The sequence below is a fragment of the Electrona antarctica genome, assembly GCF_951216825.1.
Source record: "Electrona antarctica genome assembly, chromosome: 2".
NCBI lineage: Eukaryota > Metazoa > Chordata > Actinopteri > Myctophiformes > Myctophidae > Electrona > Electrona antarctica.
In genome coordinates, this window is record NC_136807.1 from 11330840 (window position 1) to 11353859 (window position 23020).

General features: G+C 45.8%; 2 protein-coding genes and 1 pseudogene across 3 annotated transcripts in view; 1 reads left to right on the forward strand and 2 right to left on the reverse strand.

Moving 5' to 3' along the window:
* The window catches only part of nphp4 (nephronophthisis 4), a 425525-nt gene that overhangs the window by 368905 nt on the left and 33600 nt on the right, over positions 1-23020 (reverse strand). The window contains exons 3-4 of the mRNA XM_079525926.1: positions 5218-5369; positions 3330-3391 (exon numbers count right to left, since the gene is read on the reverse strand). Of these exons, the coding sequence (XP_079382052.1) occupies positions 3330-3391; positions 5218-5369 (214 nt within the window). The remainder of the gene's footprint in view (positions 1-3329; positions 3392-5217; positions 5370-23020) is intronic.
* cUnh1orf174 (chromosome Un C1orf174 homolog) overlaps positions 1-23020 on the reverse strand; it is a 148028-nt gene that overhangs the window by 77817 nt on the left and 47191 nt on the right. The gene's annotated exons all lie outside the window — the stretch shown is intronic.
* On the forward strand, positions 6210-7358 carry LOC306942699 (L-threonine 3-dehydrogenase, mitochondrial-like; annotated as a pseudogene). Its single transcript has one exon. The product of its transcript is annotated as an L-threonine 3-dehydrogenase, mitochondrial-like (transcript).

The following is a 23020-nucleotide window of genomic DNA, read 5'->3' on the forward strand; positions in this document are numbered from 1 at the left end:
AAAAAAAGGGGGGGGGGGGGGCGAATGCACAACGGAGACAGTGCTTGTTTCACCTGGCAGTTAATGATACTCTGTCATTCTTGTTTGACAAAATAATGCTCCTCCCAGAATAGACATGCTGTGGGTCAGTCTAAAAGCACTTATTTCTATTTTAAAAGGGCTGTAGCTCAGCTAGCTATTATATGAAGGTATTTCACCTAATAATGACATGCACCAAAATAGGGGACGGCAGCTTTGAGTCGACTTCCATTATGGTGTCTGTGAACACTAACCAACTGAGCCACCAGGACCACCAGGAGCCCCCGTTTCATTCCACACGGGGATCAAACCGGGAACTTCACATTCCAAGGCAGCCACACTATGGGCTCCATTTTCATCACCGCCTTTTTTTTTTTTTTACTATTTTGCAAAATATATTTGAATAGTTAAAATGGCCAGTCTACAAGCTCACAACGTGTCAATGTAGATTGGCTAGTTGAACTATTCAAAAATGTTTTTCAAAATAGTAAAAAAGGCAAAGAAGTTTAGGGATAAGGGGTTTAGCGGTGACGAAAATGGAGCCCTATAACTCCTAAAACACTGCCATCCCATTGACCACTTAACCCATTTTGACCTGAGATCAGATTCTAAAAATGTCTGTTTGAAAATGACAGTTTTCTGAAAAAGCTATGTTTCTATGTCAGTCGTTCTTAAATTTTTCAAAAATAGCAGACCTACAAGCTCATAGCGCGCCACTCGGTGGCGCGCTATGAGCTTGTAGATCTGCTATTTTTCAATAGCTAAAGCATAACATAATGCTAACACCAAAAGGGGATCCCACCTTTTGGGTTAAACCCTGTATACTCTGTCGACCCCCAGGGCTCCGCTCATTTTTCCCTCTACACCACATATAGAAGGACCCAGAAATAGCCAATCTACAAGCTCAATTGTGAGCGTGCGTATACAGTAGATCAGCACTTATATTGTGAGCTTGTAGATCCAACGCAGAATAGGTTATACGCTGGGTTAATGTGTTTAAAGTGTGAATTAATGATGAAAAGATCTGGGATTCCTGGTCCTATACTGAGAACGAACCTCAGCCGTCGTTCCTCCACCTACACGCTATGCAGAGTGCATGCAGACAGCATTTATGTGGAGTAGAGGAGACTGTGGAGTGTGTGTTTACTGTTTACGTACCGACGGGCAGCAGCATCTTTATTAAACCGTTTAGACCTGAGCTCCATTCTACAAAATGTCTTCTAAATCCTACCAGTTTTCTGAAAAACCTCTGTTTCTATGTCAGTGGGTGCTCAACCTTTCTCATGTCAACGACCCCCAGAATGATCTGTATTTGGCCACGCACCGTCGGACCCCCATCTGACAATATGTTGTTCCAGGGACCCCCTGGAAGAAAAGATTTGAGTTAAGAATGCTCTGAAAGAAATGGTAAATGGTGCATTTATATAGCGGCTTTATCCAAGGCGCTTTACATAGATTGTGCATTACATTCACCCATTCACACACACATTCATACACCGATTGCGGCGGAAGCCATGCAAGGTACCAACCAGCACATCGGGAGCAATTTGGGGTTCAGTGTCTTGCCCAAGGACACTTCGACATGTAGACAGGAGGAGCCGGGATTCGAACCGCCGACCCATGGATCATTGGACGACCTGCTCTACCTCCTGAGCCAGTCGCCCCTATATTGAATATATATTCAAAGATCTATGCCACATTTTCACGATTTTTCAAAAATAGCAGACCTGCAAGCTCGTAGCGCGGCACTCGGTGCCGCGCTATGAGCTTGTAGATCTGCTATTTTTCAATAGCTAAAGTATAACGTAATGCTTAAAACACCAAAAGGGGTTCCCGCCCAAAATGGGTTAAACCGTGCAGGCAGACAAAAACAACAAGACAACATAATTAAAGTCAATACAAGAGGGGCGTACTTGTGTGGATTATTGTCTCCACAAGTGTCCTCAGAGAAGCACTGATGACATAATCCAGTTAAAAGCGTGTGGAATGAAATGGGGGCACCTGGTGGCTCAGTTGGTTAGTGTTCACAGACACCATAATGGAAGTCGACTCAAAGCTGCCGTCCCCCATTTTGGTGCATGTCATCATTAGGAGAAATACCTTCATATAATAGCTAGCTGAGCTACAGCCCTTTTAAAATAGAAATAAGTGCTTTAGACTGACCCTGATTAAAAACAGGTATAACCACTGGAAGCATTATTTTGTCAAACAAGAATGACACGAGTATCATTAACTGCCAGTTAACCCCCCCCCCCACCCTCCTGTGTGATTCTCTGTCACAACCTCGCGGCCGTTGTTTTCGTTCGTTTAAGACAGGGGTTCTCAACGTTTTTGGCCGGGGACCCCCGGAAATGCTTTGGCAATGTCTCGGGACCCCCGCCCCGCCTCCTCCCGACCCCCAATATAAATTGACTGCTACAATAACCTTAAACCATTTTGGGCGGGAACCCCTTTTGGTGTTTTAAGCATTGTTATAATTTAGCTATTGAAAAATAGCAGATCTACAAGCTCATAGCGCGCCACCGAGTGGCGCGCTACGAGCTTGTAGGTTCTCAACCCACGGGTTGAGAACCCCTGGTTTAAGACGTTGTTTTGCTGGTTCAATCACTGGTGTTATGGTGTTATGGTGTTATGGTGTCCCTGTATGTATATCTCCAGACAGTTAGCTGCTATGTTGTCAGTCGCTATGCGCTGCGGCGTACAGGCGCAGGCAGCCAGTGCATGACACAGGACAAAATGGAGAGATCCCGCACACACTGTCTCTACGTATCCCAGAAACACACGATGAAGGATCAGTTGGACCGAAACTTTGTCGGGCCTATTCGCAATAAAACACGTTTTTTGCTGCAAGTGAAGATAGTCTGCAGGATCTCAATTTTTGAGTGGTGCAACCACTCCAACGAACAGCAATGTCCGTGTTCACCCAATGAGTACCAAAAGTGGCGCTGTTGTGCCAGAAACAGAGAGAGAGAGATAGTGCTGCACTGCTGCCTGCTAATGAGAGACAGAGAGAGAGAGAGAGAGAGAGAGAGAGAGAGAGGGGGGGGGGGGGGGGGGGGGGGGGGGTGGGGGGAGTTGCACCACTCAGTTCACAGTTTCACACAGGTGTGATTTTATGGGAACATCTGTCAAAAATAGCAGATCCACAAGTTCTACAGTATCTGCTATTTCTTGGGAGAAAAGATTTGGTGTAGCTGGAAAAATGCGGTCCGAGTACAGTTGCAAGTAACGCAGGTCCGTTTCACTAAGACTAGAGGTATAAGAGTGGTTAAGGAAAGAGCAGAGAGTGCAGTTTCAATGAAGGCACTTACATTCAGTGTTTTTCAGCAGGGGATGGAGCAGGCTCCTGGGTGTTCCGTGGTGAAGACTCAACCTGAAACACAAAACAAAGAGTACATTCAAATTATAACCGGATAATTGAACCACTGGTGAACATGGCTGCCATTCATTTGATTATCTGCCTGTCATCTCGTCCGCTGGTAATTGTGGAATTGTGTTGAATTGTGGTAATTGTGGTAATTGTGGAATCGACACTCAATATAATTCTCATCAGATCTTATCAGATACTGCACCATCTTTTAAAACAGGCCTGAAAACGTTCCTATTTCGGAAGGCCTTTTCTTGTTGTGACCTTTTCTTGTTAGAGATAGGATCCAACAGGAAGCACGCACATCTCCAGAAATTATACAGGTGCTGGTCAAAAATATACGAAGGAAGGGATGTCCGCACACTGTTTCTCTGCTACCAGGATGTAAGTGCCAGGAAAAATAATTTTCCTGGGATGTAAGTGCCAGGAAAAAATATTTTCCCGGGAGCAGAGAAACAGTGCGGACATCCCTTCCTTTTCATTGTACCTTTTCTTGTTAAACTGATGTCCTTTTACACTTGACTTTTTCTTCTTTTTACCTTCTATGATTGATTATTTGTTTTTAATTTATTATTAAGGGACCAAGAAGTCACGCAGTGACTTTGGTCACTTATTGTTTTTGTGTTTATTTTTCTTCTCCTCCTTCTTCTTCCGCCAAAAATTGCAGTTCTGACTGAACGGTGCAGTCGGTTTTCGCGAAACGCGGTAATCTGGTAGAGGGCAATGCCAAACGGTGACAATGCGAAGCCCATGACAATTGGCCAAATGGTGGCGCTATAGCGCTCAATTGAAAATGCTAACTTTGAACGTGCATAGCTCATGAACCGTTTGACCGTTGGCAATCACACTTTGATACCCATATGCGTCTCCTCATGCCGAACAACTTTCGTGTTCTGACTTTTGACCTCTGACCTTTAGATCACCCGCCATTTTTAATTATATGAAAAACAGTTAAAGTGTATCTGCTCCCAGGATCTTTGATCAAAATGCACGAAAACTTGTACACGTGAACTTTAGACCTATACGGACAAGTAATCGTAGCACATTTTTGTTAAGTGAAAAAATGAAGTTTTTATGAGCCAATGAAAATTGCTGGTTTGTGAAAATTCTTCTTCTGCCTCTAATACACACATGCAGCGTCATATGCTTATGTCACTTTACAGTATAGTAGAGGGTCATGCCAAATAGCACTGAAAGCGTACAAAGATAAGTTTGTGCATGAAAACACACTGTAGTAATGGATTAAGACATGCCCAAAATGAGGACACACTTCTTGTTCCCAAATCACTGAATGGTTTTAATGATTACAATGTAGTCACTGATTGTCTCTGTGTAGCTCAGTCAGTAGAGCTCCCGCCTTCGGTCCACAAGGTTGTGAGTTCAAATCCCGGTACCGACAACTCAGCTCGTCAGTCTTATTTGTGCATGTTGTTCTTATTGCGTATTGTCTTCTTTCTTGGTCCCGCCTTATCGCTGCTTGCAGCTATATTTATTATTATTATTATTATTATATGACTTGTGGCATATCTCTGTCCTGTAAATGGGTCACATTTTACACTCTCAAGAGAGTTAAATGAACACTAGCTTTCACTGTGTGCTGTGCACTGTAAAGTCTTGGGTGTCAGTTTAACTCAGAGCGTACAAAAGGACTCATAAGGGTCCATTTGATTTGCACACTCTCAAAGTTACAAATGGGTTAGCTCCATATGGTTCCATTTTGCAGTACACTCAAGAGTTACAAATGGGTTTTTATGGTCCTTTTGGTTCCATTTGTACATGCTCAGTTAAATGAACACTGATGATTTCACTGTGTGTGGGTTTGCGCTAATCACCTTCTGGCCTCAGCCTTGCCGGCGAAAAGCTCCAGGACAGTGAAGCCGCACCCCAGGTGCTGCTGGGAGCCGTCTGGCCCGAGTGACGTCGCCACCAGCTCCAGGACAGCCACCGTGCTGGCCAGACGCAGGCTCGTATGGAAGTACAGCACCTACAAACCACAAAGTGACACACACACACACACACACACACAAAGCCTGAAGAGCAGCCAATGGAAGTTGTCCTATATCCCACCAGAGCGACTGTGTCGGTGTACAGTGTGTGCGTGTGCGTGTGTGTGTGTGTGTGCAGGTGCGCACATGAGTGTGCGCGAGAGAGAGAGAGAGAGAGAGAGAGAGAGATTCATTACAAAGAAGAAAAGTGAATGTCGTCGCTGATTAGCGGATTATTCAACAGGTGAAATTCCCCATGCACCCATGCACTTAAAAAAAATCACACCCGTGTGAACTGAGTGGTGTAAGGTCTTATATAGACTGATCAGCTGTGGTCTGACGTAATGTCTGACGTAATGTCTGACGTAATGAAATCACACCTGTGTGAACTGGTGACCATAGCAACCATGCTCATTTTTTGGTACGAACAGACAGACAGACAAACTAACAAAGCCAGTTGTAGGAGTGGTTTACACCACTCAAAAAAGAAATCACACTGAAGTGAGCGGTGCCTGTTCTCATAATGATGAGGTCTGATGATGATGATGATGTCACGGGGGGAATAAATAGACATACGCACAAAGCCACACGGATCACACGGCTCTCCGGATCCATAATAGTACGGTGAGGCTCAGATGTGGATCTTGGACTTTATGTGGCCAGCCTCTGTGACGTCAGTCATCTACTTTATAACGTATCGTATGACTCCAAATTTGGGCAAGGATTCGGCCCGATCAGAGCCCCATTGATCTCCATTATACATTTTAGGTTAAATATTTTCAAAAAGGTCGGCTGTGTTCAAACACTGGCTGTCCACTCGTAAAAGGAAAGAGTTGAGGATGTCGGTGGCGGCGGTGTTGCTCAGAGGTGCAGTCTGGCGTGCTGGGAACAGGCCCCTGTATGGCGCCGAGCGCCTGAGCGCAGCGAGCTACGGCGTCGGTTTCCCCAGGCATCGCACCTCTGCCGGCGAGAGGAGTTTCTCCTCTTCGTGCACAGAGCCAGATCACCCCAAAGTCCTCATCACTGGGGGACTCGGTCAGTTGGGGCTGGGGCTCGCAAAGGTGCTGAGGAGACGGTACGGAAAGAATAGCGTGATTCTGTCTGATATCCGGAAGCCCACGACAAATGACGTGTACCACAACGGCCCATTCGTCTACTGTGACATCCTGGAGCGCAACAACCTGAGGGAGATCATAGTGAACAACGGCATCAGCTCGCTGGTCCACTACTCGGCCATCCTGTCTGCCGTGGGAGAGAGCAACGTCTCGCTGGCCAGAGAGGTCAACATCACAGGCCTCCATAACATACTAGACGTATCCGTGGAGCACGGCCTGCGCCTGTTTGTGCCGAGCACCATCGGTGCCTTCGGGCCCTCGTCGCCCAGAGACCCCGCCCCGGACGTGTGCGCGCAGAGGCCTCGCACCATCTACGGCGTCTCCAAAGTCCACGCCGAGCTGATGGGCGAGTACTACCACCACCGGCACGGACTGGACTTCCGCTGCCTCAGGTACCCGGGCATCATCTCCGCAGATTCCCAGCCCGGAGGAGGCACCACCGACTACGCCGTCCAGATCTTCCACGCGGCCGCCGAGACGGGTCGGTTTTAATGTAACCTGCGCAGCGACACCCGTCTCCCCATGATGTACATAGACGACTGTCTCAGAGCCACCCTGGAGATGATGGAGGCTCCGGCGGACGCGCTGAGCAGGTGCACGTACAACATACACGCCATGAGCTTCACGCCCCAGCAGCTTGCCCAGGAGATGCAGAAACGGCTGCCCAGCCTCAGGGTCACCTACGACGTGGACCCCATGCGGCAGGCCATAGCGGACAGCTGGCCGATGGCACTGGAGGACAGCGCAGCGCGAAGGGACTGGGCCTGGAAGCATGAGTACGATCTTCCGGAGTTGGTGCAAGTCATGTTGGCTAACATCATCCCCGACAAGCGGTGGTACACGCCTACTGAGGCTGCTGCTGTAGTACAGTGACTCAATGATGATGTCAATAACCCCCATAGTATATTAGGCCGTGTACCGCAATCACATAGTGTTTTGTGCCAGGGAGGACCCCCATAAAAGAACACATTTGGAATGTTTCCCGGAAATGGCAGATCTACAATGTCATAATGTGTCGCATCGCAGAAAATTGTGAGCTTGTGGATCTGCTATATTATGTAGGACTGAGGCCGATTCTAAAAACGCCTTCTAAATACTCAACTATGTTTTATGGAAATGTCTCTTAAGACAGCAGCATCTGTCAGCACCACTGCCTTAAACATATAGTGTTGTTGTTAGTTGTAGGAATAAAACACAGAAGTACCCGATAGGAAGTGGATTAAGAAGCCATTTAGGAAGTATGAGGTCAGTCCGCCGTCCACCCAGGTTGGCAGAGGAAGTGTAGGCCTAGCGCCCAGGATTACATTAGATCACTGTCCACCCAGGTTGGCAGAGGAAGTGTAGGCCTAGCGCCCAGGATTACATTAGATCATTGACACATGCAGGGTTGCAAAATCGCGGGATAAAAAAAAAACAAAAAAAAAAACAGTGTTGTTGTAGGAATAAAGTACCCGAGAGGAAGTGGATTAAGAAGCCATTAAGTAGCCAGAGTTCCTGTTTCTACACAACACTGAGGTGGTGCCCCGCCCCCTTGAGGCAAAAACAAATACTTATTTTATCGAACAGGGTTCCCAGATTGAGCTATCAACTATTTTCCTTTTTATACAATAGGATAAAACAGTGAGACTCAGCACCTTTTTGAAAACAAACGCTCTTACATGCCCAAAGTCCCATCCTAAGCATATATATGGGCAGTTTGATAGGTGAAAGACAAGTGATATAAAAGCGAGAGAAATGAAGGCAGGATTGATTCAGAGTGGTTACGAGGACCACCCCCTTTTTTCCCCCTCACTGTATATGTTTCTTTTCCCTTTTTACCTCCTTTATGATGAATTCCTGTTCTGTCTATAGAAGTGTCTATTTGTACGTCTCTAAATGTTTTGATGATTTGAACATGGTGGACCCTATTGGAAACAAGTGTAATGCTTAATTGGGTCGTCCACTCACAGTTAACAGCCTTTGTATTGAGTTTGTGCTTGAAATGTACTGTAATTCTGCAAACTGTTAATAAATTCTTCAATCAATCAATCAAAACCATGATATAGATACAACAATAAAGTCGTAAAGAGAAATAGAGTATTAACTAGCTTGAAGTACAGACATTGCCCCGACATTATGATTCTAAGAGTTTTGGTGCCCTCACACATGTATAAAATGAGTTTATTAACTGTTGGTTGTCCTGCACATGTCGTTATGTCCCTGTGGCTTTAAACATATATCCCATTTAGGCTTGACGTCGAAATAAAAAAAACGTTCGCTCTGAAAGAATATATACCTATTCAAAGATTTGTGCCGCATTTTTACGATTTTTCAAAAAATAGCAGACCTACAAGTTCATAGCGCGCCACTCGGTGGCGCGCTATGAGCTTGTAGATCTGCTATTTTTCAATAGCTAAAGTGTAACAGAAACTTGAAACTCAAAAGGGGTTCCCGCCCAAAATGGGATATAGTACATACTGTACATTAGGCCAAATGAAGTGTAATCTAAACTTGACAATAGCAGGACATAAAGTAGCTATAAGAAATGAAAGCATGGATTAGTTTCCCTTAACTTCAAAGAGGATTAACAGATTCCGTCTGTGGTTTACAGAGGTAGAATTAGATACTTTATTTGTCCTTGTGGAAATGTACTTCCCAGCAGAGAGGGGAAAAGAAACCAAAGGCTATACCACCAGTCATAGTTCCAAGAGGCATCACATCGCATTACATGTTATGCACAGAACTGAGATGCATGGGGTCTGCTTGTTCATAAGTCCTATACTTATGGGAACAAACAATCTGGAAGCCCTAGCCTGCAGCGAAGGTACTGCGTACCGTGGCCCAGATGGTATGAATATGGTATTGGCTCTAGCTCTGGTCCATAGCCTTCTACTGCTTCTACGATTCTGCCCTGCAGTATAAGGCTATGGGACTTTCAGTTTTAAATCGAAAATCGAAATCAGACCAGCCTCTCCTCTTTAGTGGAAATCTCCCGAACGTTTGACCTACTCACCAATACAAAGACGGGTTGTGTCAATAGAAAGCCTACTTTCCTTAGTGGGCTAAGGAAAGTATAAACGGTACTTTTTGGCCAAAAAGTTTTTATTTTTTAAATACTTTTAGTTACTCTGCTGCGCCCTCTACCGATATTGCCCAGAGAACTGCCTCATAGAGAATATTTTTTCTCCGGTGAAAAAAATCCCTTTCTGGCAAAAAGTACCGTTTATACGTGTGGTGGGGGGCTCAGAGTGCTTCCACTAAGGAAAGTAGGCTTTCTAATGACACAACACGCCTTTGTTTTGGTGAGTAGCAAAAACGTTCTTTTAAAATACGCTAAAGAGGAGAGGCTGGTCCGATTTCGATTTGAGATTTAAAACTGAAAGTCCCATAGCCTTATACTGCAGGGCAGAATCGTAGAAGCAGCAGAAGGCTATGGACCAGAGCTATATTGGCTCATGTGTAACGGGTGCATTCTGTCCCTAGCAATAGCGTTTTTCCCTTCCCGACTACACCGGGTCTCATACATCGAGGTCAATCTTGATGAACTGCAGGCCCCCCGTCTCAACTGTGCAGCGGCGTTAAGTGAAATTGAAATTTCACTTATGTGTTCGTATAGTAGAGAAATAAAATGCTCTGAGGCAGTGCCAAGTCCAGTGCAGTCAGTCAGTCAGTCAGCATCTACATTAGCTAGTCCCCTGAAAGGAGGCCAGCGAACAGCACAGCTGAAAAGGCTCACAGCACACACACACAAAACCATGGGGGTGTGTGCATTGAACACATATTCTCAAGAGATGTGCCATACTGTATGTCCCCTGGTGAGGAGCCGCTTTACATGAGCGTAGGGGGTTTGGGTTGGCTATTCTTACTTCAGAAGAAGATGGTTAGGCCTGCTGGGAGCCAGTTGGAAGCCCGTGCCAGACAAGTCCATTTGTTTACGGTCTCTGCTCTGCCATTCAAAAAAAATGGGGAAATAACACCTTATACCTACAGCGAGGAGCACGGCGATGATTGAATGTACATGTGCACAGGACAGCGGATAATACGGAGACCCAACACATTGTCTGTGATTCATCGTTCCCCGCGCGCAACAAAGCCAGCTTGTTCTCAGACATAAAAGTAGAACACGATGATTTGGAGAGGAAAAGCGGTAAAAAAAAGGAGATGAGCTACTTTGAAATACAGAGGCAATTTCTGGCAGCCCCGCGGTGGGAGACTGTTTTCATCTGTGCACCCCCCGCTCCTCTCCTCATCCAGCTCTCAACCACTAGAGTCACATATTTAAAATCAAAACCACAGAGGCATTCACACATCCACATCAGTCATTCATCTTGCCACACAGTCCATTTAAATTACCTCCCCAAGGTTTTCTGGAATAAAGATACAAATCGTCCCTATCGGGCAGAAGCCTTAACAGTATTGTAAACCTCCACGTTTCATCTTTTTACTCTTTTTCCTTAAATGTAATACAATGAATGCTGTATTTTAAGCTCTGCCGTGCCACACAGAAGCAGTGTAAAATAGCCGCTCTACAAGCTCACGGCACATTGCGATGAAACGCGGTGTGAGCTTATAGAGATCAGATGATTTTGTCGTTTTCAAAATGTTCTGAATTTCTTTTTACATTTTTTTGAACATTTTTGTATGTGCCCATACAAGGACGCCAGGTGTGGTTATGTGTGTCTGTGGGTTTAAGGAATATTTAAACATTAACAAGCTTGTGACAAAAAAAGCGAGGGGCGCTCTTATCATCATACATCATCATCATATATCATCTCATTCTGGCCAATAACAATTTGCGTCATCACTTTTCTGCCCTCACTTTTCATCCTCAATACGTACTTTGCTCAGCCAATCAAATCATCTCAATTCCGTGCTCAGCCAATCAAATGGTGTCTCTGTGTGTGTGTGTGTGTGTGTGTGTGGCATGCAAGCCAGAAAACTCTCAATAATTAATAAACGCAACGTTGGATATACAGCATGCCTGAAGACTGCTTGTGTGAGTCCATCGTGTGGTTGTACAGCTGCTGTATTAGCAGCAGCTGTGTGTGACAAGAAAGCAAATAGCTCATCAATGCGGCTGTATGCATATGGGGAACAAAGAAGAAGGAAAACCTGTGAAAAAAGTGTTTTCAGAGACCATTTTTCACAGTTTGGCTTTGGGATTTGTATTTTGCACACATTCCAAGAACTCAATTAAAAAAAGCTATGCCTTCTATATTATCCAACCACATTTCTCAATTTTTCACCTTTGCTTTTTTTTTTTTTTTTGCCAATCCCTCATTCACTCCTCCTCTCCACGCATTATGAAACACATGCTGTGTTTCCAATACAGCCATACGGCTGCCGAAATCTCACCACCACTGCACAATATCGCCTCATTTCTCATCATCACACGCTAGCTATCCGTCGAACGAGCTGCGATCTACTTTGAAGTTTCTTGGAATTTTGATTTTCTATATTTTGTGCATGAGTATAGTCACAAAAACATTGCAGGGAGTTTTAGAGTTGTATTTAATAGGATCCCCATTAGCTGGTGCATAGCAGCAGCTCATCTTTCTGGTGTCCACTGTGCGGAAGCTTGGCAAGCTTGGAGAGAGTCAAGATCCACACACAACATCCTGGTAAGTCAAAGAAACTCTATATGCAGTTATTTTTCACTGGGAGGCGTAATTTGTAATACGTAAATTCTCTCTTGCTTCTGTGTCTAAGGAATCTATTTAAATAAAATGTGTTGGCGTGCCTGACCTCAGGTTAGGAAACGGTAAACATGATCAAATTGGAGTCATAGTTGAGTAAAGTTCCACATCACCAAACAGGGGCTGTTGAAATGTAGCTACAGCGACTCCCAAACCTTTCTGGATCACGGCCATAGATGGAAAAACCTAGATGCCTCATTGGCCGCTGCAGTTCATTTGGAGCGCCGCGATATCGCACCGTAAGGCGGAAGTGCGGAAGGCACGCTGCCTTGCTGCCACTCAAGTGACTACTGGCCAATCACAGCGCAGTCTTTTGTCAGAGCCGAACCTTCCAACGCATTTAGGCCTATATGTCCATTCAAGCAGGCGATCTCTCCACTATTAAAATGATCACAACTCACAGAATTTTCAACTGATTTTCAAATGGTTAAGTTTATAATGGAGTTATGAATCCAGCAGGCGTAGGCCTATATTTGGTTACATCAAAAATGAATCCTGTATCCTCTTAACTGGTTCAGCACCGGGCCCGAGAGACCGACATTAATTTACCTTTGCAATCGATGCCATCCCGAGATTTGTTTTATTCCCCATAATCCAGGGAAAGAAATACAAATAATTAGCATGTTTTAGCATTTTATGCTAACGGACGGTCACGTTTACCTAAAAACAGCCAAAATACTTGCATGTGCGGTCTTAACCCATTTTGGGCGGGAACCCCTTTTGGTGTTAGCATCATGTTATGCTTTAGCTATTGAAAAATGCTTGGCAAGCTTCCGCGAGATATCTCGAGATATTCACGCCCCAGAGGCGAAGGGGCCAAGGAGGCGTCTTCCTTTCTACGTCTGTGATCACGGCCCCCCTTAAAATCTCATGCGATCACTTAAAACAGTAGCTGATAGGCTGTTAAGTGGTCAGATCTGTGGGCCGTGTGCATTTTCAGAGCATTTTTATTTTATTTTAATGAGGAATCAATCGAATGTGTTCTGTCTTGGATCAGTGATACTAACATATGCCAGTTATCAGTATTCACAATGAAAACACCTTTTCAAGGTTATTAAAAATAAATACATCCACTCGCGGCAGCCAGCCAGAGGCTGGGAATCACTGCAGGTAAGGTATCTTGGCAGATAACAATACAATGGTGCATTTATATAGCGCTTTTATCCAAAGCGCTTTACAAAGATAGCATTATTCACCCATTCACACACCGATGGCAGAGGGATCCATGCAAGGCACCAACCTGTACATCGGGAGGTGTTCAGAGCAGGGATGTTAATAGTTAATCGATTAATCGCCGCTAAGAAATTAATCAATTCAACTTAACGGTTAATAATGAAATGAAATGAAATAAAAATGATGCGGTTCAATCATCGGGTGGTTTTCTGTGCTGTGCGAGGAACGCACATGTGGGCCGGTAAAAAGAAAAAAAAGGTCCCCCCCACCTTGGTAACCAAAGAAACGTCTCTGCTTTTGCATGTGATGTGACAGACAAGACAGTGCACTTTTCACTTCATTTTATTCCGCATACAAAGATGCCATTGCCTGGCCCTGTATCGCAAATGGTCAAGGACACTTCGATACGACACTATAGTCAAATTCCAATACCCCAAATCTCGGCCACTCACTCACTCACACTCGCTCACTCCAGCATGGTGGTGTTACGGTGAAATTGGTGACCTGCTGAAATATGTGACAATCGTGTAGACATCACATAATGTCAGTGTCCGGAGTGTAAATCGTTGCAGTTTGTTTATTAGAAGAGTTCAACCTAGCAGTATTCAGGCCACATATTTAAAGACCCCATGTAAGTTATGTGAAGTCCACCATCATCATCATCATTCGAGTGCCCTCGAGATCTTCGACACAAGCTGCTTCCACTGGTCTCTATGTTGCTCATTGCCACACCAAGTTATGAAGTCCACAGGATGGTAACATATTTCGGCAGGTCACCAATTTCACCATATGTTGCCATGCTGGAGTGAGCGAGTGTGAGTGAGCGAGTGGCCGAGATTTTCGGTATTGGAATTTGGCTTAACTCTGGGGGAGCCCGGGATCGAACTATGGACCTCATGGTTCCCATCCGGCTGTTCTACCGGCCACTCTATATATGAATAGAGACGGCACCGGAGTTCTCCTCCCATCCACTTGCATTAAGTTGCTCAAAAGCGCATTTCACTCCTCCTTCCGGGTAGGAACAGAGTGCATTCTGGGATGGATTGCCCCAATAACATGAACGTGCTGGCCGTTCATATCAGTGCAACTATCATTGCACGCGTTCACGTATGGAACAGCAGCGTTCACGTATGAAACAGCGTTCACGTGTCATCATGAACGTGCACAATGAAAGTCAACGGACCAGCGCGTTCATGTGTTTGGGCCAGTGCTGCAATACCAGATCCGGCCACTATGGCCATTTCGCCTCAGGGTTTCCTGCCGTCTCTATTCATATATACTCTAAGCTCTATACCCCTGAGCCACTCCCGCCAATAACAATTCTACAATAATGTTGGGTGGTGGTTGATGAGGGCAGAGAGGGGGAAGGAAGTAACACACAGCAGGTCTCCTAGTGGAATCAAACCAAGGACGTTGTTCGACTAACTAATAACTATGCAGTACAGTACGCTGCCAAAAACCATGAAAAAACCCTCACTTTTTAAATATATTATAATGATTATCCTGCTATTCTGCTTTGGGAAACTGCTATAGCTGTTCTAAGAGGTTTAATGGCATCCCTTTTTCTCTTATTAAAAAAACACAGGAACTTCTGAAGGAAGAACAGTTGGAAGGATTATTGAAGCAATTACAACACAGACACTCTCTAATTGCTTTTCAGATTAAACTCATCATAAAACTCTCAAAACACAGACTGAGCTCCAGAAAAGCTTGGATCAACAAAGTGATTTCTTAGATTTCAACAGCAGGCCTTCGACTACTATTAAAATGTCTTAACGTCTAGCTACTCCTCTCAAACAAATCCTTGATAACTAAAATATTAGTTATCAAGCTAAATTATGAATACACCTCAAGGCATCAGGAATTATTTTTAAAGACGCATTCCTACGCATCTCAGAATCGATCTACAGTAGAAATGCACAGAATCTGTGTGTGTGGAGTGAGTGAGCAACTGGCCTGGAGGCCACATACGGCTCCCACCTTCACTTAATAATGCGGCCCGCAGGTTACTATCAGAATACTCATATAGTATCGATTTCAATTGTTCCCAATTCCAAACATGCAAACGTGACTTGGCCGCTTTAATTACTTCAGTCTATATTATTAGGAGTCTAAAAGTGTAGTAAAGTATTAAAATTGTATTGTCTTTTTTATGTCCAATGAAATTGTATTTAAGTTCATATAGTATAACTAAATGCATTAGAAAATAAGAATAACCCATTTCGGGTGGGAACCCCTTTTGGTGTTTTAAGCATTACGTTATACTTTAGCTATTGAAAAATAGCAGATCTACAAGCTCATATCGCGCCACCGAGTGGCACGCTACGAGCTTGTAGGTCTGCTATTTTTGAAAAATCGTGAAAATGCGTCACAAATCTTTGAAAATTGAACATATTCTTTCAGAAGACTTTTTATTTCATTTCGACGTCAGGCCTAAATGGATTAAATAAAGATGTTACTTTTCACGAAGTAGGGCATTCATTTACAAAAAAAAATTGTAGGTTTCTGTCCTACAGCAACAATATGCAAATGAGGCCCCCTGGAATGAGTTTGGAAACATAGTGACCCTCTCCATCATCAAAGTTGCCCACCCCTGCTCTTAACTGATTAACTTCTAACCTGCTGTGCATATCGACAAGCATCCGAGGGAGTGATGTGCCGACTCTGTAAGAACTCTGTTGGATCTGCTCCGCAGGTTGAATGTCCAGAGGGTTTTGGTGGTGTCGGTCTATTCATGAGCTCCTCAATTAAGTATTCTGCCCCCCATCTTGACTTAGAGTCCCCTTCGCAACTTTATTTTCCAAAGAAAAAAAGGACAGAGAACCAGTCAGTTATGTGACGTCATGTCGTTGCAGAATCGCACACAAACATTACCGTTTTGATTTCCATCCTTAACGCCAACAGATTCCAACAGCAAATTAACTCACACGTTTATCAGTTTATATGCTTGTGATGTTCTCTGAAATTTTTATCGTAATTACCAATTTGGTGCCATAACAGAGAAGACAATTGGTCAAATATTTTAAACTAAACCTAATCTACTACTGTGTACAGGTACCACTAGGTATGTGGCAGCGGTGGCCGAACGGATTGCGGAGCGGTCTTGATACCGGAAGGTCGCCAGTTCGAATCAGCGGTCCGACACCTTAAAATTACCACCGCTGAAGTGCCCTTGAACAAGGCATTGAACCACTACGATGAAATGTTCTATGAGCAGGGCCTGGCTGGAAACAAGTTCTTGAGCTTAGCCCAGATACCCTGGGTAAATATAGTAATCATTTCATTTCATTTCAACTGTGAAAGAGTGTGTTTCTCTATTGATTGTACATGTATTGCTTTGGTATATGGTGTCTCTATGGTGTGTCTATCACTCAAACTGTTCTATTAACCTCTGTCCTCTTCTCAATCTCTCGCTCGTGTTCGTCAGTAGTGCAGTATATGGAAAGCCAGCGCACACAACACTGTGCAACGAGGCATGCCTGCAAAGCCACCCCTGCTCCCCCCAGTACCGCTTTTATATGCCCGGTCGAAACTGTGAAGCCAGGATCGGACTATACAGACACCAGAAGACTCACAAATAGGAGAATATGGTCATCATCGCACACGATCGACAACCACAAGCACAAGCAAGCAAGCGTGTGTGTGTGTGTGTGTGCGCCTGTCTCTCTGTGTGAGAGTGAGAGATGGAGAAGAGGGCAGAGGGTAATTGAACAGTTTGAGTGATAGACACACCATACGTAGACAAACCTTTGCTTTAGTTAGACATACCTACAGTCAGACATAGCATTAGTCAGACACCCTCCTGGCGGCCCACAGGCCATTTGCGGCGCGCAAGGCGCCCCCTTGTGACCCTGGAAGAATTTCCCAAAAATAAATACAATTTATTTTTCTTCTGTTTTTAGGCCTAATGAAAGTTACAGGTATGGTTTGTGTGATAATATATGAAGTGTGAGATTACCATAATGACAGTAATCCTTAATCATATTCAAGGGCTTTTGGCACTCAGTGTACAAATGGAGTGTACAAATGTAACCAAATGGACCATAACAGGTCCATTTGTACTCTCTCAGAGTTAAGATTTTACGATATAGAAATAAATAAATAAAAGTTATAATAAATTGAGGTCCCAGATATAATGGCATTAAATGGGGGTCAGTAGCCTATGCATGTCAAACTGGGCATCCTTCAAATTAAAATGAGAATCACTGCTAGAGCCCTGCCATATCTTTTCAAATGGGGTCTTGCCCTGAAAATGAATTCATTTTACAGTCTCAAGAGTTAAAGATCAATAAGGGTCCATTTGGTTACCATCAATTATCTGGGGACCACCTGGAACCCCCTCAAGGACACTGGTGGTCCCCGGACCACTGGTTGAGAACCACTGTGTTCTAAATCTATTCTAAGCTTAATTACCGGTAATTAATGAAAAAATCACACCCGTGTTAGCCTCGGTCCCAGGCTCACTAACTGCGAAAAAGAAGAGCCTGGTCACAACCTAAGGCAGAGAAGCTATCGAAAGGCGGGACTTCTGCCGTGTATTCCCGCTGAAATTATCATTGGGTGGGGACTAGTAAACACAGCCGCACCGCGTGACGTAGTTATCTTACACGCAACACTTCCGCCACTTCCGCTGATAGTCTTTTCAGCGTAGGTCTTGCCCAGGGTGCACCCGTGTGAACTGAGTGGTGCAAGGTCGTATATAGCCTGATCAGCTGTGGTCTGACGTAATGTCAGTGTCCATAGTAACCATGCTCACCTGTGCACGGACACGTACACAGGTGCACGGACACAGCAGCACAGGTGAATTTTAACCCGCAGCACGGGTTTGTCTGACTAATGACTGTTGGTATGTCTAACCAACATATGCGCACGCACACACACGCACGCACGCACGCACGCACCAAATCACAACCATCAAGATCCTCCCTAAACAACACACTCCCCCATAAGTTAAGAGCAAGAAATGCCATGATATTTTGCTTCTTCCTGGAGCCACGGGGGCCACCAGGGGTTGTCAACGGGGGAACAGCTTGCGCTCTGGCAACGCCGGGCGCAACATATGTTGGACCTAATGAGAGGTTGTACTCTAGCAGTGACTGTCAACAAAGCACTAATCGATTGTAGCGGGGGGGAAATATCCCCCCCCTCGTACAGAGGGCCGAGGCGGTGCTGGGGCAACATTAAAACATCATCATCAGCGCTGCGCCAGGTGGCCCCGAGTCACCCTCGCTAGCAGCGCAATAGCTTGTCAGTAGCTGGGGGATTATAGCTGGGGTGCCTCTGTGGGTGACAGATACATTAGCTATGTATTTGTTCAGGAGAATGGGCACAAGGGGGTCGGTCGGGACCCATTTGTGGGTCGCGGACATTGTTATGGTTTCCTAAATTTGGTTTTTAATAACACTTTTTGAACCAAAATTCAATGTTTTTTTTTGTTTGTTTTTTTGAGAAAAAGAGGGAATAACCAGGTGCTCACCGGAGATATATTAAGGTAATGATATAGTAAAAAGGTGCTCATACAGATCAAAACGGGATCAAGGCATAGAAAAGAGAGTCGATCCGGGCACTCAAAGACAACAAGAGGAGGAAAGACACTTTATTAAATTAAAAAGGGAACTGCCAACATGTTTCGACCATTAACTGGTCTTCATCAGTGCAAGAATGCCCTTTGAGTGCCCGGATCGTCTCTTTTTTCAATGTTTTTTTCGGGGGGTTTTCCCCAGTAACTTAAAATCTAAGAAATTCCATGAATTAGATAAGATGAAAATAAGTAGTGAAAATAGCCGATCTACAAGCTCACAACGCGGTGCGAAACATCACGTTGTGAGCTTGTAGATGGGCTAATTTCACAAGTTTGGGGTCCCAGGGCGAAGGTCTTCCATTTCTGTTTTGGGTCATCACGGGCTATAAAAAGGTTTGGGAACCACTGGTGTATGTAGGTTAGGGGGTAACACGAGGGGGGCTGAATAAAAGAAGAACGTGGGAGATGGAGAGGGAGGAATGTGATCCAGATGTGGGGGGTAGAAAACTGGCAGGGGAGGGAAAAGGTTGCGAGCACGACCGAAAGGCGGGTGCAGGGGGATGGGGAGAGCGAGAGAGAGAGAGAGAGAGAGAGAGAGAGAGAGAGAGAGAGAGAGAGAGGAGAGTGTTTGTTATACAACACGGAGCACATATCATGGCGTGTCCCCGCGGGTGTTAAACCATCCTGGCAGTTTTTATGGCTGCGTGGGACGGCGCTGCGTGGCATCTGTCAGCGTCGCAAATGGTGGAGTGTTTTGGATCGGAATAAATCATTGAATCCTGACGGGGAGTGGCAGGAGGTGGTGACCACAATTTATAATACTAGTCCTTACCCGTTCTGAATATATGAACAGCAAATGATGTTCAGTGTGGGTACTCTAATCTAATCATTTAGCGATCGCTCGCCCGCTGTCTATTGCGAGCAAAATAGACAGCGGGCGAAACGGCGAGCGATCCAACTGAAGTTACGCGGAAAAGTGTGTCCCAGTATTAATCTGTGCCCGTCCCAAAATGCATTTCACTGGTGACCCGGATGCCGTCCCAACATGCATCTAAGGAAGTACTCGGACTGACAGACGGACGGACTGACGTGTCATAATGGATCCTGCCATAGATATATATAAACACTAGATGGCTCAAGGCGGAGTTTCTGACGTCGTTCACCCGGCAGCCATCTTACTTCGGGGCTACAGTACAGTATGTTCAATGGCAGCTCAAACAGAAACAGTCATAACTCGCTCAAATCTTGACGGATTTACAAACGGGTTGGTTTATTACAAACGTTGTCAACGTGGCTATGATTCAGGACGCTTATCTGCTTAATTTATGTTTTTGATATGAACGTCGTATAAAAGCATATAAGTATGCGGACGTCTCTGACGTTTATAACAAACCAAACCGTTTGAAAATCGGTTGAAAATTGAGCAAGTTATGGTCATTTAAGAGTACATGCCCCATAGACACAATGTTATGTGTCCCGAGGTAAGATGGCCGCCACGTAAAGACGTCGCTCTCCATTGGCCAACAGCGCGGGTGAGCTATCTAGAGTTTATATATATCTATGGATCCTGCCGCAAAAGAACAAGGAGGCGCTCTCGTTTTACCCCGCCGGCTACTACTAGTAGCCAAGGAAAGCGCCACCCGCACGGACGAAACTTCACCTTCTAATACAAACACAAACCACATTCTGCCAGCTACTTAGCAACGGATGTGAAATTAATGCTATATTAATGCTATATGAGCTCGATAATGATAAATTAGACCCATTGGTGCTCTGTGTTGCTGTAGAGACCTGTGTTTTTCCTGTTTTCAGGAGATGGTTATCGGATTTAAAGTGGAATTTAATTTAGACCTGAACACGAGATACCAGTGTGATCCGGGTGAAATAATTATTAAATATATTAGGACTTTATATAAGATACGCAAGACAGTGTTGACACCAGATATCATGAACAGAACAATGGCTGTGGGCAACAAAGCTTGCTTTAGAATAGAACGTGTGTGTAGGTGTGTATCCGTGCGTGCAGGTACAGGTGCCCAGGGCTCCACAATGTCATTGTGGGTTGTTTTTTTTTACTGGAAAAGAATACTTGAATGAACACTTTGAGCCACCACTGGAAATTACGAATGTGCGTGGCGCGTGTGTGGGAGAGAGAGAGGGCAAGAGAGAGTGGGGGCGACAGAGCGCTCTGGCGTTTAGACTCGTGTTGTGTTTATAGCGAACTGAAGACGGTTGTGTTGCGTCCTCAGACTCCTTCCTCACTCAAACGTGCAGTCGGGCAACTCAAAAAGCAAACTCCAAAGCAAACTCCAAAGCCCCAAAAGTTTGATTTACCTGCCACAGGCAGTCAACGCCTGTATCGGATTGGGATCAGTGCATAGGCTGGCGACGTACTCAATGTTAATAAATATGGGACTTGTAGTCCAGGAAGGAAGTGAGGCCACATTTTCATGACACATTTTGGTCATGAACATGACGTCATGCAGGACTACAATATCTAACAACACATATTACACACATACAAACCCCAGGAAAGTGTTTCTTGTGTCCTAAAACATCATTCAAATAAGATCTGGTTGCAAAAGGGGTGAAGTGGCAGTGCCTTTAAGTACAGTACTTGAGTAAATGTACTTAGTTGCTTTGCACTACTGTAAGTATGTAAATCGTATACGACATGCCTTGGAAAACATTCGGGAGAAATGTAGAGTACACTGTGACTCAAAGTCAATGGGCTAAACAGGCACTAGAACCAGTATGGTCCTTTAACCCATTTTGACCTGAGATCAGATTCTAAAAATGTCTTCTACATCCTGACAGTTTTCTGAAAAAGCTATGTTTCTATGTCAGTCGTTCTTCGATTTTTCAAAAATAGCAGACCTACAAGCTCGTAGCACGCCACTCGGTGGCGCGCTATGAGCTTGTAGATCTGCTATTTTTCAATAGCTAAAGCATAACATAATGCTAACACCAAAGGGGGTTCCCGCTCAAAAGATATGTTGCATGAATGCCTGTCTGACGGCCCCTAGCTGCACGGTGAGGAGAATGCCTGTCTGACGGCCCCTAGCTGCACGATGGGGAGAATGCCTGTCTGACGGCCCCTAGCTGCACGATGGGGAGAATGCCTGTCTGACGGCCCCTAGCTGCACGGTGGGGAGAATGCCTGTCTGACGGCCCCTAGCTGCACGGTGGGGAGAATGCCTGTCTGACGGCCCCTAGCTGCACGGTGGGGGGAATGCCTGTCTGACGGCCCCACTGTGGGGAGAATGCCTGTCTGACGGCCCCACTGTGGGGAGAATGCCTGTCTGACGGCCCCACTGTGGGGAGAATGCCTGTCTGACGGCCCCACTGTGGGGAGAATGCCTGTCTGACGGCCCCACTGTGGGGAGAATGCCTGTCTGACGGCCCCACGGTGGGGAGAATGCCTGTCTGACGGCCCCTAGCTGCACGGTGGGGAGAATGCCTGTCTGACGGCCCCACTGTGGGGAGAATGCCTGTCTGACGGCCCCACGGTGGGGAGAATGCCTGTCTGACGGCCCCACGGTGGGGAGAATGCCTGTCTGACGGCCCCACGGTGGGGAGAATGCCTGTCTGACGGCCCCACGGTGGGGAGAATGCCTGTCTGACGGCCCCACGGTGGGGAGAATGCCTGTCTGACGGCCCCACGGTGAGGAGAATGCCTGTCTGACGGCCCCACGGTGAGGAGAATGCCTGTCTGACGGCCCCACGGTGGGGAGAATGCCTGTCTGACGGCCCCACGGTGGGGAGAATGCCTGTCTGACGGCCCCACGGTGGGGAGAATGCCTGTCTGACGGCCCCTAGCTGCACGGTGGGGAGAATGCCTGTCTGACGGCCCCACGGTGTGGAGAATGCCTGTCTGACGGCCCCTAGCTGCACGATGGGGAGAATGCCTGTCTGACGGCCCCTAGCTGCACGATGGGGAGAATGCCTGTCTGACGGCCCCACGGTGGGGAGAATGCCTGTCTGACGGCCCCACTGTGGGGAGAATGCCTGTCTGACGGCCCCACGGTGGGGAGAATGCCTGTCTGACGGCCCCACTGTGGGGAGAATGCCTGTCTGACGGCCCCACGGTGGGGAGAATGCCTGTCTGACGGCCCCTAGCTGCACGATGGGGAGAATGCCTGTCTGACGGCCCCACGGTGGGGAGA